The sequence below is a fragment of the Dysidea avara genome, chromosome 4 (assembly GCF_963678975.1).
Source record: "Dysidea avara chromosome 4, odDysAvar1.4, whole genome shotgun sequence".
Lineage (NCBI taxonomy): Eukaryota > Metazoa > Porifera > Demospongiae > Dictyoceratida > Dysideidae > Dysidea > Dysidea avara.
The window spans coordinates 3,568,557-3,583,080 of NC_089275.1; the positions used below are offsets into that span (position 1 = coordinate 3,568,557).

At 37.2% G+C, this 14,524-nt stretch overlaps 2 protein-coding genes across 3 annotated transcripts; one reads left to right on the forward strand and one right to left on the reverse strand.

Annotated features, from left to right (window-relative positions):
* Positions 1–3,405: 3,405 nt before the first annotated feature.
* LOC136254245 (TNF receptor-associated factor 4-like) lies at positions 3,406–5,783 on the reverse strand. Its single transcript, XM_066046909.1, has 3 exons — positions 5,664–5,783; positions 5,054–5,600; positions 3,406–5,001 (listed from the first exon to the last, which is right to left on the reverse strand). The coding sequence occupies exon 3, from the start codon at positions 4,781–4,783 to the stop codon at positions 3,476–3,478; it is 1,308 nt and encodes a 435-aa protein (XP_065902981.1). The 5' UTR covers positions 4,784–5,001; positions 5,054–5,600; positions 5,664–5,783; the 3' UTR covers positions 3,406–3,475.
* Positions 5,755–7,495, forward strand: LOC136254244 (TNF receptor-associated factor 4-like). Of its 2 annotated transcripts, none has more exons than XM_066046908.1 (2): positions 5,755–5,849; positions 5,904–7,495. In XM_066046908.1, exon 2 carries the CDS (start codon positions 5,998–6,000, stop codon positions 7,348–7,350), a length of 1,353 nt encoding a protein of 450 aa, XP_065902980.1. In that variant the 5' UTR covers positions 5,755–5,849; positions 5,904–5,997; the 3' UTR covers positions 7,351–7,495. The 2 variants fall into 2 exon arrangements, with proteins under 2 accessions (XP_065902980.1, XP_065902979.1); XM_066046907.1 differs by having other exon boundaries at positions 5,764–5,849; positions 5,901–7,495.
* Positions 7,496–14,524: the final 7,029 nt, after the last annotated feature.

The window sequence follows — 14,524 nt, forward strand, 5'->3', positions numbered from 1 at the left end:
CACACATACAGTATATATACGTTCCAACTTTATACATCAAATTTGACCTGAGGTTATTTCATGTGATACTTAAGTATATTAAGGAATTTTAAATTTGATTAGGGATCATAGAAAAAGTAGGGAAACAAGGGAGGTCGGCTGTACCTGCAGATGTACTAGGGTAGTTCCGAATTCCATACGCTAGTTTGTGGAAAGATATTCCTACATAGCTATACTGTATTCTGTAGGGTTGGTCACAGACAAGTGTGTAGTCAAGCAAACTAACTAAGTTGACTCACAAAAGGTTGCATGGATAGCCACTTGCTAATACATAATCCAAAGTAGATGTATTGATGGAGTCACACATAAAGGGACATTTATGCACCTCTTTAATATCTTTGATGGAGTGAAGAAAAGGCTGAAGGTGTCAAGTTATCCCTCCAGGAGCTGACAGTCATATCACTTTTTTACTACATGGATAGTAGTACCTTGTGGGCCTTATGAGCTCCTGACAGTAGTTATCAGCCTTTTGGTTATGATACTATACGGACTGACAAGTCACTCCAAAAAGGATGATGCCACATTAATTGGTAACAATATTAAAATTTTATTGCTGTATTTTAACCTGATGCTAGGCTAGCAAAATTCACAAGTCATAAGATTAGGCGACATGACCAGCTTACTCTCATCATGTCATTTAACACAAGATCAAGCAGAAACTACTATATTAAGCTTCAAAGCTGTCTGTCTGCATTCCAATGTTAGACAATTGCCTTAGTGGTTAAGGTACGGAGTTCATAAACACAAGCTATGTTTTCTTTCTTTTTACTCTGGCTACATTTTTTGTACAATCATTTTTTTCTGTTACAAGATGCTTTTCATGTAATTTTTTTCTCTGGTGCAACTTTCTTTTCTGAATGTAGGCCATTTTATTTTATCACTCATGCAGTGTAAACTCTTCGACACCAACTTTTAATACTTTGTATAGAAATAAGAATAATGTAATGAGCTAGTGCTGGAAATAGATGAGACTATACGTCCATAGAGTAGACTTTGTTTCAGTATTGAATGAGTATTGTTACCATTAATAATACCAAGAGTAAATAATGGAAGAGAGAGTATCCAACTGCCATATACTGCATCAAAAATGAGCATGTCAAGTAGAGAAGCCATCCTGTAGTGCTTTCAAAGGCAGTGTTGAATGAAGTAATAAACACCTGCTAGCTCAGACTGTTTGAAGTGTCCAGGCATGATTTGAAGTCAAACAGTCTGAGCTAGAAGGTGTTTATTACATCATTCAACACTGCCTTTGAAAGCACTACAGGATGGCTTCTCTACTTGACATGCTCATTTTTGATGCAGTATATGGCAGTTGGATACTCTCTCTTCCATTATTTACTCTTGATAGTAACATATAATGTAAATATAAGGCAATGAAATCCTGCACATATAGCGCAGGCCTAATTAACTGATAGGTACTGCTGGAGTGTAGGCGTATACACAACATTCAGATGGATGTGTTTGCTTGGGTTATTATACAAATAGCTAGTGTGACAAATAATATGAATGAGTATTAGCTAACATTTGTTTTCCAGCACTAATTAAGTTACACTATATGTGTATACGTGTACTGAAGCATAGTGTTGTCATGCAGGGCAATAAACTCCTGCATCTATAGGGCAAGGCTATAGACTTTGTTTAAGCAATATACTTATATCCTTCTAGTATAAATATGGGGCAATGAAATCCAACACATACAGGGTAACTGTTGTAGGGGTGTTTACGGTCAATTACACAACTTTGGGTTGCATTGGATACATCAAAATTATTATCAAGAGTTCATAATACAAGTATATTTTACTGCACGTGTCCAAATAGCCAGCACGACAAACATTGTTTCAAATTTGATCCCATTTAGTTCTTTAGTCCACTGAGCAGTAAGTTATAACGGTACTGAAAGTGGTGTAATCAGGGCAATACAGTCCTGCATGTACAACAAAATTTGACATTCCACCCAAACAATGAACAACATTAACAGTTACATCCACATTGGAATTAACATTCTACTTACAGTGTGTCTTGTACAATATAATAATATTGTAGCAGCTGGCGAAAAGTCACTGCTGTGCATTGTGCCACAAGGAATCTTATCATTTACCAAGCTGTTAACTGGAAGGGGAGCACTGTAGCAGCTGCCATTAATAGACGACATGAAGCCATGCTTCAAGTGACAATAGACTATTAATCGCACATATCTTAGGCTGTGCAAAGTTAATAATGTTTCTAGTCCTACCAATTCCCCAAAATTGACCAAGTGACCAGGTTTGATTATTTTTTTTTACACAACAACTTTTTGATGTGGTGCACTATACTACATTTGACATAGCAGTACATGGGGGAAAAACAAAGTCAATGTGTAAATTTAGTGCATCTTTATAAGAAAAGAGTATTTACAGGACATGACATGAAACCCTTTCAAAAGATCTAAAATATTGTATGGTGATTGCACAATTCATTTAGAAAAATAAAATGACCAGGAAGGGAACCAGAAACATATAATTAACTTTCCGTGGCCTTACCATGTCATAAGTAAACAATACAGGTTCATTGTCTTCAATTTTGTATAATTTTTTTACATGTTGACATTTTCATCAGTGTTTTTTCAAGTCATCATAAGAACAAGCTACCACCACTAATCCTCAAGGCCACAACACTTGTTACCTACAGTCTCTAAAGTTAACAATGACGATGTAGTAATATTTGAAAACATTGCAAACTTTATAAATAGTAGTCCACAAAAGTCACTGTTGGCTCCACTGCTATTACAGACCATAAGGAACAAGTGTTCTAGATCTATCCAGAGCTTGTATATACAAGGATGTTACAGTAAGTAGTCATGTACTGAAATGTGTATGTCACATGAGTGAATAATCAGAGCATCACATGATAAGACTATGATATACGATAAACTGTGAATCAACTTTTGCTTGCCTTAGTCATTACTATTAGTCTGAGGACAAGTATCAACAACTATATCCAAGGATCAAAACATTCCTACTCCTAGCTGCTGTGATATATACAAGCAAATAAAGGCTTGTAGGTACTTTATTCAGACCAGGGTTTAATAATTACCTGCCATGTTAAAGGTTTCTGGAGTTCAAAGCCATACAACATAAGCACAAAAAACTGTTACAGTACATAAGTGTTACATGTACATCAAGCCTTATTGACACATGTTTATGAACTTAATGTTTCAAAGTGTCCAATCATAGACAGCTATCAACAGATTTCCTGCTGGCTTAAATTAATGGGGTTTATTTAGCTATAAATATTTGAAGTGAAACAGCTAGAAAAACATCATATTTTGGCTTTTTAAATAGCTAAAAATCAACTTTTAAAATAATTCTATAAAAATTAATGGTACAACACAGCTCTGGGTACTATGTATTCCTAAAACTAAACCTACACAATGAACCAGTTCCAATAGTTACTACATCTACAGCTTGATGAAGATACAATCTTCTTTGAGGAATTGACATGTGGGGGTGACCTTGCAAAGGACTTCATTGGAAATGAATTTTCGACTACCCCAACCACTTTGTCTTTCATGATCATTAAGTCTACTAGCACATGAATCTGGGGTATTATCACCATATCGTAGCGTCATGAGATAATGGTCACAATCATTCATTTGATTCAGCGACTTGACTTCAAATGTTCCCCTCAGTGGCCATGTTAGCTCATCATCATATGGACCCTTCATAAGGTACAGGAACACTGACAGATGAGTACCTTTACCATCACTATGACCACCAGCATAAATCTGCAAATTCATTTTATATCCTCTATTGTGGGAGTAGAATGGCTCAGAAAACCAACCAAGATCTCTTTCTTTGTGATCAGCAAATTTTGACATCTTAATTGTCACTGTACATATCTGAGTAACACCTGTAACTTTAGTTGACAAGGTGGATAAATGATTAGACCATTGTGCTGATTCGATCAGCCTAATAGAGGAGCCAGTATTATTGATCAAACGATGTACCATTACCTCAAGACTGTTAAGTTTAGCTTCAGTGGTCACTAATATACCTTCATTTTTAACCAGTTTGTCCTCAGTTTTAAACAGCTTAAGTTTAGTCATCAGTAAATGTTCCTCCATTTTTTCCTTCTCATGTTCCTTCTTCCTCTCACGCATCATCCTCTCCTCACACCCCACATTGTGATACTCACACTGGACCATCTCAAGAGGACACTCCTTCCTGTGTGCTTCCATGTCTTCATGAAGGATGGTCTCAACTTCACAATTATTGGGACACGGTAGTGGACGTTTGGGACACTTCTCCTCATGATCATCTTTAATAAACTTGTGCTCTCCAGTAATATGATAGTGCTGACAGTCAACCTTACGACGTGAACATAGATTCTGAAGGTGCCTAGTCAAATATCTTCGCTGCAACATTTCTTCACATTCATTTAGGCACTGTACCATCTCAAGAGGACACTCCTTCCTGTGTGCGTCAATCTCATCCCGAGGAAAATATTGAATTGCATTTGTAACACTACGTGCACGACGTTTCCCACATTTACGATGCGATAATGGAGGACAAGAAACTTTGTACCTATTGGGACAAGGTAAGGGAAGTTTGGGACACTGCTCCTTGTGCTCTTCCTCAATAAATTGATTGCCTCCTGAAATGTGACAGTACTGACACTCAACCTGACGGTTTGGACACTCAGTCTCAACATGACTGGTCAGATATTGTCGCTGTAACATCTTTCCACACTCATTGGAACACTTCATATCTTCAAACTGACAACCATCAATGTTTTGAAGGTGATTGTTGATGTCATTCAGTTCACCCTGCCATTCACAACCTTTCTCCTTGTTAGTACATACCACATGAAGACTCCTAATCTCTCGGTCAGCTTGTTTGTTTATAATGAAGGTTAACTAGAGTTAACCGGAGTTAATGGAGAGAGGTCACGGAACAGCATTTACATATACCCGTAATCTAAGCCCTGCAGTGCATGCGCAATATTAGAATTTTGGCGGGCAATTTTGAGTGCTTACCTCACCGTGGATTGACTGTCAGTGTTGAACCCACCCACCTCATACCCTGTCCACCTGGAGAGGTGTGACCTGGTCCCGGGCCATGGAGTCAGTCCCGACTCCCATTCAACCCCAAACAGAGACAGATGTTAGAGTCAGTAGTCGTGTCTTCAAATCAGGTAACCTGTAAATATACTAGCTATATCTGTGCAAATATTTGTTGTATGTGAGTTCCATCAGCTGTTCCGGGACCTCATGCCATATACTTTCACTCATTCCTCCAATCACTAGTCAAATAGCCTGCACATGTAAACAACTGACATTAAACAGTAACAAAATCTTCATTGTGGCAACATGGACAAATCTTTGTTCAGATTGCCCAAACAAGACTTACAAATGTTATGACCACAACATCCACTCAAGTACGCATCTTGACAGGGATGGATACATATTTTACACATATACCGCTCGTGCGGTGTGTCTACGAATACTTGCTCATATCCACCAATTTCACTGGGCGAGATTCTCGACATACTCTACCAGTTCTGCACAGTCAGGTGTTCTCCGGCTGAGGATTGAAACGTGCCAAATATTAAGTTCATGATTTCAGCATACTATAGCTAAACCTTACTTGTAAAGCAACGATCTGTGCCTATAATCGTAGACGCGAAACGCAACCTTCTCTATCTGACAGTTCTGCATACAGCAAAAACGTGTTCGATCACGTGTCTGCGAAATTAACGTGATCAACCACGTTACGGAACCTGTATATATGGCGTCCTCAGGTCCTTGATTGTTGGAATCGTATGGTTGTCAAGTAAGGTTTTAAGACTTTGAACAATGAGAAATTATGTAGACTATAATGTAGCAGGTGACACTGTTGTAGTGTTAATGAGGAGACGCGGCATCGCCCGCCTTTGAATCAACTCTACCGACACGCGGACCGATCAAACAAGTTTATAGCTATGTCGAAGACGAGGAAATCTAAGGTCACATCCAATAAAATTGGCGGATATGAATACCAGTTTGTTAACACTCCTCACGAGCGGTACATCTGTAAAATATGTATCCATCCCTGCCAAGATACTTACCTGAGTGTGTGTTGTGGTCACAACTTTTGCAAATCTTGTTTAGACAAGGTCAAGAAGTCTTCAACAAGTTTTTGTCCAATTTGCCGCAATGAAAAGGCAACCACCTTTCCCAACATTCAAGCTGATCGAGAGATTAGGAGTCTTCATGTGATGTGTACAAACAAGGGGAGAGGTTGTGAGTGGCAGGGTGAACTGAATAACATCAATAATCACCTTGGAAACAGTGATGGTTGTCAGTTTGAGGACGTGCAGTGTTCCAATAAGTGTGGGAAGATGCTACAACGACGATATTTGCCTAGTCATGTTGAAACTGAGTGTCCCAGTCGTATTGTTAAATGTCCACTGTGTCAGATTTCAGGGGGGCACCGGTTTATTGTTGGAGAACACAAGGAGCAGTGTCCCAAGCTTCCCATGTCTTGTCCAAACAAGTGTATGGCTAAGAAGATTGCTCGTGAAGACATGGAAGCACACAGGAAGGAGTGTCCTCTTGAGATGGTCCAGTGTGATTATCACAATGTGGGGTGTGAGGAGAGGATGTTACGTAAGAGGAAGAAGAATCACGAGGAAGAAAAAATGGAGGAGCATTTACTGATGACGACACTTAAACTGGCTAATACAGAAGACAAACTAGTGTCCACAGAAACTAGACTTGGTAGTCTTGAGGTAATGGTTCATCGTCTGATCAATACCACTGGTTCTTGTAATAAGCTCATTGAATCATCACAGTGGTACAGTCATTTAACTACCTTGGCAACAAGGGTTGTAGCTGTTACTCAAATAACTCCAGTGATTTTAAAGATGTCAAATTTTGCTGAAAACAAAGAGACGTATAATGTTTGGAGCAGTGAGCCATTCTTCTCACACAACAGAGGGTACAAGATGACCCTGCTAGTTTATCCTGCTGGTGATGGTGATGGTGAAGGTACTCACTTGTCAGTGTTCCTACACCTCATGAAGGGTCCACATGATGATAAGCTTGCGTGGCCACTAAGAGGAAGGTTTGAGATTAAGTTACTCAATCAAATCAGTGACTGTGAACATTACTCACAGACCGTAATCTATGATCATCGTATGCCAGGTGTTGCTGAAAATCGAGTTATCAGTTGTGGTATATCTGAAGGATGGGGGAAGCAACAGTTTGTTCACAATGAAGACCTCAGTGAGGTCAGTCCTACATGCCAGTATCTCAAAAATGATTGTATCTTCATTGAAGTTAACAAACTGTAGATGACATTTTGTAACTACAATATAAACGTGCTTCTTATACATTTCATTTAAGTCTGTAGTGTGTGCTACAGGGGTGTATGTATGTGAAATAACCTGGAGCTCATTGTTTTTAACATTTTACATTTATTCAAACTTTTTACTTGCTTTCATGGAGACACCTCTCAAGCAAAGATTGATAGTACATTCACATACTCTAATAAAGCAGTCATCACTCAAGTGTAATGTGATTGCATGTCTATAAGAGTATCAATAATTTAAGCTACAATAATTATTTTTATGCTTGCTGCAGCTGGTACGTACTTACCTCTACAGTTGCAGAAGAAACATGTGATTTGCTGTGCAGTGCTCCCTCGATTATTCGAACACTTGGTTATCCAAACAGTAGGAATGACTGCTCTATTAGAGTATTTTGTCTCAAATGTATGTTCTATTAGAGTATTTGAACAGGGCTCTGTATTCATATGTAAATGAATGGGCTTTGATTATCCAAACTTTTTAACTATATGAACATGTCTTGGTCCCAAGTAGGTCAGATGATGCTACATTATACTATATATGTGAACTCTCTACTCTAGCATTGAGAATATTCTCAGGCATTTAAAAAGCCAAAGTACATTTTTTTCCGCACAATGCTACACCACTTTTTACCACAAGGATCATTTGCTGCTTAACTTGAATATTTATAGCCAATCCCCATTACTAATAGAAGCCAGATAGAAATCATATGCAAAGAAGGTGTTGATGGCTATCAATGAGTGCAGCACTTTGAAACAATAAAACTATTAATGATAAGCATAATTATGTCAGTGAGGCTAGATTTACATGTAAGAGGTTATATACAATCACTGGACTGGTAGACTAGACTACTGGACTCAGGTTTAGTCTTCTCTTTTTTATCACATTTGTAGGCAACTGGTTGTACTGTAGCTACTGCTACAGTGAATGTAAAATATGCAGGTGAAGCTGTCTACTTGGTACTACTCATCTTAGGATTATGCACAATTTACAAAGCAATTCCCTCTTAGAATAATCTCCATTGTATGACTTACCATTCATCTTATCATGAAGTACAAACCATATAGTACATGTGTATGTAGTGTTGTAGTAACCATGTATCCATGTCTACGTAATAACTGCAAGTTCATATTAAATTTTATTGAGGCAGCTAAATTAAGTGGTGATCCTTAACTGTCTCCTATTCCACAGAGCTACAGGTGGGCAATGTTGACAAGTCTGGTATAATCATACCTTTCTTTTGTGTGTGTGTGTGGATTTCTTTATGTGCGGGAGTGGTCTAACTACATGAGACTAGCATACAGGTGCCAAAAGAGAAAAAGAAGGAACATTTATTACATTTTTTGACCTTTGATGATTATATCCCTGATGATGTTGCTGGTAGAGTTACTGATAGTAATGCTAGTAGTTGGGGACATCCAAGGTTCATTTCCAATGAAAATCTTTACAAAGTCATTCCCACATGTCAGTATCTCAAAGACGATTGTATCTTCCTCCAAGTTAGCAAATTGTAAATGTAGCTTGTAGGTGATGTTTGTAACTGGAATGTATAGGTAACCATGTAGTTGCACTTATTAAGTTATGCATAATTATAGCACCAGAAGTGCTGTCCATAATTTTATGTGTTGTATATGAATACAGTTAAACCTGTGTATTAAGGACACCTTGGGACCAACCAAAAGTGTTCTTATTATCAAGGTGTCTTGATTTTTGTCAGCTTGTGTGCTACGAGATACTTGGGACCATAGCCGAGTGACTGTCCAGATCATATGAGTGTCCAGATTACACATGTGTCATTCTTAAGTGTCCTGATTAACATTTCCACTGTAATAAGCTGATTTAAAATTTAGAATACATGCAAATAAGTATAATGGTTAAATTTAAAAGCATGAAAGACTCAAGCCAATGAACATTTGCATGTTTGTGTGGTTCATGAAATTGTGTGATTGCTCTTCCTAACTTGCATAGCAATGACTTTGTTAAAGCTTTCAGTCATCCAGATGCTTGAAATTATATTGTAAATCACTTTTGTACAGATCTATGTTCATCAGCCATAATATTATACATATTGGGGACAAGGCTACTGTTGTTGGGGACAAGGCTACTGTTGTTGGGGACAAAGCTGCACAGGTTGTATACAATCACTGGACTGGACTACTGGACTAAAGTTTTTTTTCCATTAGTACTTGACTGCTCTATTAGAGTATTACAATAGAGATGGTGGGAGGTGAAAAGTGTTGCTGAGGCTATAATGGATGTCGACTAAACTTCAGCGGTGGTGGAATAGATCCCAACCAAAATTATCACAAAATGATCAAATTACTCTAATGTAACAATCAGCCATTCCAACACAGGTAAACACATACTGAAAAAAAAAAGAATAATAAAGTCATCCTCTTTGAAATATAAGATGATGATGTTGCTTTGTATGTTGTGGTTTCCTCCCATGAAGTTTGTATTAAGTTGCAGGATGATTTGGCCTGTGCATGTTTATATAGCTCGGTCTACCATGTGGCAATTGACCCTCAGTCTAATGTGTTACCAGGCCTGTGAACACTGGTAATGTGGGCATAGTCTACATCCCATGACTGGCCATATCTCACAGGCGTCTGGATTCAGTGGAATGGAATGGTACTTAGGTAATTTCAATTAGTGGTCACCTCTTTAAAAGGACCACCTTCTAACAAAGACCACCTCTTTACAAAGATTGTTTTACTTTAATATCTGAATTATTGTTTTAGCCCTATAAGACAGTCTTATTGATGAATTGCGTGCCACATGTTATGTCTAGAAAAGCCAGTGATATCTGATTTATGATACAGTACAGTAATAGCTATATACCCATACAAAAACAGCTTGGCTATACAAAAAAAGATGTCTCCATGAAACTAAAAGCAACTGGCAACTAAAGGAGCTAATATCTGGTGAGGCCAAGAAATGAATGTTAATATATACTGGTATAATTTTGGTCCTTTATCATTGACTTGTGCAGTCTGACTGTATTCCTAATTAATTCCCTGTAAATCTAATAGGCTAGTAAATTGGTACCTTTCTCAATAGTCCAGCATTGTAGAGGAGAAAAAAGGCGGCTAAATTACTAGCCAATTAGAGTTACAGGGAATTAATTAGGAATGCAACAAGACTGTACAAGTCAATGATAAAGGACCAAATTTTTATAAATTATAGCGAGTTATTTGCCAGTATTTCTTGGCTTCACCCAGATATTAGCTCCTTTAGTTGTCAGTTACTTTTAGTTTGATGGGGACGTCATTTTTGTACAGCCAAACTGTTTTTGCATGGGGTATTACAAATCAGATATCACTCTGACTTTTCTAGGCATGTGGCGCACAACTGATCAATAAGACCATTCTATGGGGATACACTCTAAAACAACAAGATAGCAGCAATTTAAACAGTAAAGTAAAACGGTCTTTATAAAGAGGTGGTCTTTGTTAGAAGGTGGTCTTTATAAAGAGGTGACCACCAATTGAAATTACCAAAGTACAGTCCACCATTCCGCCATTCCAGTCCACCATTCCATTCCACTGAATCCAGACGCCCATATCTCAGTGCTGTCTGGAATCTATAACTTGTGTTACAAAGCCAATTTAACATTTCACAAGGGGGTGAACCCATAGCATAATTGAATGTGAAACTTTAAACTAGGCAAATTTTATGTGCCCATATACCCTGTTTTAACATTCCCAGTACTAGCAAACAAACATTCTTGTTTAACTAATTTATACAGTTGCCAGTTGCCTATCTCAGTGTGACCATTACTTCAGATTAATTTTGAAATGGAATGATCACTGTCAGCATATTGTATGCGGGGCAACTCAATCCCTGAACTGATCAATTGCAGACTTAATTGGATACGTATGTAATGACAGGACTAAAGCAACAGCTCTTGTCTTGAATATTCAGCACTTGTGCTGTAAAGCCTTAATAAATAAACTAATATCCATTTGGTTCCACATGGGGTACTTTGAGATAATAAGTCACTCTCTAGAGTTCCTTGGATACATACACATGAAATTGACAAGGAGAAAACATCCTGACCACCTCACAGACTCCTGTAAGCATTCGAGTGTTAATCAGATGGCTGCAGTCAAGGATTTTTTTCTCCTTTCTCCACCTTTTCAAACATACTTTCTGTAACAACTTTAAACAGGCTGTAGGACAGACCTTCAGCACTTGTGCTGTAAAACCTTAATAAATAATAATAAACATTGTAATGTTACGTGGACCTCTATACTATTAAGAATATTAACATGATCTAGAGTCAGTGCAACACAGAGCAACTAATTCCGGCGATTAATGATTAAACAAACTTGGATGGTAAAATTGCATGAGACATAATAGTGTACTTGTGTTGTGATGCTATTATGCCATAGGCAGATCTAGGAGATACTGTCAGGGGGCTGAGGGGGTATGGGGAGGCAAGTAATGTTAAGGTAAAACAGTGTTTATTCAACCAAGAGGAGATCACTCAAATGCTTCCAACAAATTCACGTCCTTGCATGGAGTTTTAATTCTTTACCAAATTGTCTTGATGCCTACAGCCAAGCATAACTCAACTATAGTTAAGGCTACGGGTATATGCAGGTTTAACATTGAGCCTTTATTCCAGCTGTGTTCTATACATTCACTCTTGCTGCACCCTAAATTGATTTCTTTTAACTCTAATATAATTGGCTGGTAATTGCTCTATATAATAGCCAAATTACCAGCCAATTAGAGTTAAAAGAAATCAATAATTAGGATGCAGCACCAGTGAGTCTATAGAACACAGCAGAAAGATAAACATTCAATGTTAAATTTTGTGTTAATTTCAATTAGTAGTATAATTTTTCATCAATTTGCAGTCAGAATTATATCTTCTGTTGCTACTATCAGATGGTTTTATGTAGTTTGTATGTAACCACTCTCCCACCCTCCCTGTTTTCTTGATTACAGGTGTATATGAGATCCCTATAGACATGGTCCAGTGATATACGAGAATCTTTCATTATGTTAATTACAGGTAGCATAGCACAATGTTGCTGAATTGTCATGTTGTGAACAATGAAGTGTATACAGTTCAGTGCATGGCAGGATTTTAATGAAGAGTAAACAATTCAACCTGTGATAAAATAATTATGATCTAATTGGTTTATGTCAGCAACATCATCCAATCCAATAATTAGCTAATAGATAAGTAACGCCAAAATATCCGATACTTGTATAACCACAATAAAGTTTACAACCAGCTTCTATTATCCTTAAGGGATTTGTTTCGGTATAGAGATCCAAAATAATCACAAAGTAGTCACATCATGCAATGTCATGAGCAGCTTGTTCCACCTAAAGTTGTAATATTCCTTACAAGATTTGCAAATGGTTGCAATATTCAGAGGCACTCTTTACATTCTCTGATAGTATAGCAGAAACAGTTAACAAGGTTTGCTTGGTAGGCCCATGCAAGCAATGTACATGTATAGTTAATACTATTAGGTGATTTTCTGTTTTTCACAGGGTGCACATCTGTTTCCACTGCCACAATTATTCCCCCAATTGTGCCTGTACAATTATATTAATAAAAAAATTATTTGTTTAGTTAGGCTCCAGCTGATTCACTACTCGAAGGTTCTTAGTTTACTAATTTGTTAAGCTGCTTTACTGTAGTTGTACCCAGTTATACTGATAGTAAAATATCAGTAACTTTTAGTATATGGAACATAATTGTTTTACTGAGTTTTAAACTCTCAGTAAAACATCAGTGAATGTGGGTTTACTGAAAAACTACTAAAATAACAAACAATTAACTGTTCCATATACTGGGGATATACCACTCTAGTAAACTTTAAGCAGTGATTATTCCAACATAATTTAAAATATAATAGATAATTAAAAGCATCAAGTGTTATGTCAGTGTAATACAAAAGATTTCAAAAATTCAATTATGAGTGTGCCAGATAGAAAGCAAATAATGAAAACAATTATACTGAAAAACACTAAAATAATGTACTGATTTTTGGCTGGTTATTAACATCAAATGTGAACAGGCCTGCAAAAATAGGGCATGTGGGCACATAAAATTTGCCTACTATTTCAAACTGTATGCGTTGCATAACTTAGTATGCCATTGTACTATAGCCATATAATTTTCAGCACTTTATATAATAATAGTTACAGAGTGCAGACACTCTATTCCAGCACTGAGATATCTTCTGTTATGTGATGGGGTGTAGTCTGTGCCTAGTTTCGCAGGCCCAGTCACAACTAAGATCAAGATATACTCTAGTAGAGCAGTCACTATAACACTAATACAACAGTAAGAAAATAATACTGATGTAGCTACCGTAATAAAACTGTCAGTTCTTGTCTTCTTGAGCATAATCTTGAGTTTGAAAGCATAACTCTGGGCATGCATAATAGTCTTGATATTTGAGTACTGCTTAATGCATAATAGGCCGAGGCCTAATACAAATATCAATACGATTTGCACTTATAGACAGCAGCCACCTCAAACATACATTCATTCTAAAGTGCCAGTTGGAGATATTGTTAAATTGGAAGATTTGTGTGGTGAGCTCTCCAACAAAGTTGCATGATTACTAGTTTGTCATCTACCAATATGGCAGGCAGGAAGTAACTATTAGGTCTGAGTCAAATATTCTCATAATTTTTTTTGTCAAAATGCTTTCAGAATTTTCCCAAAATTTTTGCCATTTATGCTCTTCAGTGTTCCCATTATGTGATTGAATTATCTTGGAACATTTTAATCAGTGAATGTTCTATTAGAGTTTATCACTGCAAAGTGATGAGAGTATCGATCTAAGGAGCTATGCGCTGTACAATGCATTTGAGTACTCTATTGCAGTTTCCACTGACCTCTCTGTTAGGGAGTATCAATCTATTTTCATGGAATTGAGCTCCACATAATCCACCTAATAAGTCACATATTATTATACAGATATAGCATTATGTTGTAGGCATAGCACTCCAGCCTATTATGCCTTTTATTATGCTCATTAGTATAATCTATAGTGATTACATTTTTCCTTCATTTGTACTGCTTGAAGTATCTTAGTTTACTACAGTGGTATATCCCCAGTATATGGAACAGTTAATTGTTTGTTATTTTAGTAGTTTTTCAGTAAACCCGCATTCACTGATG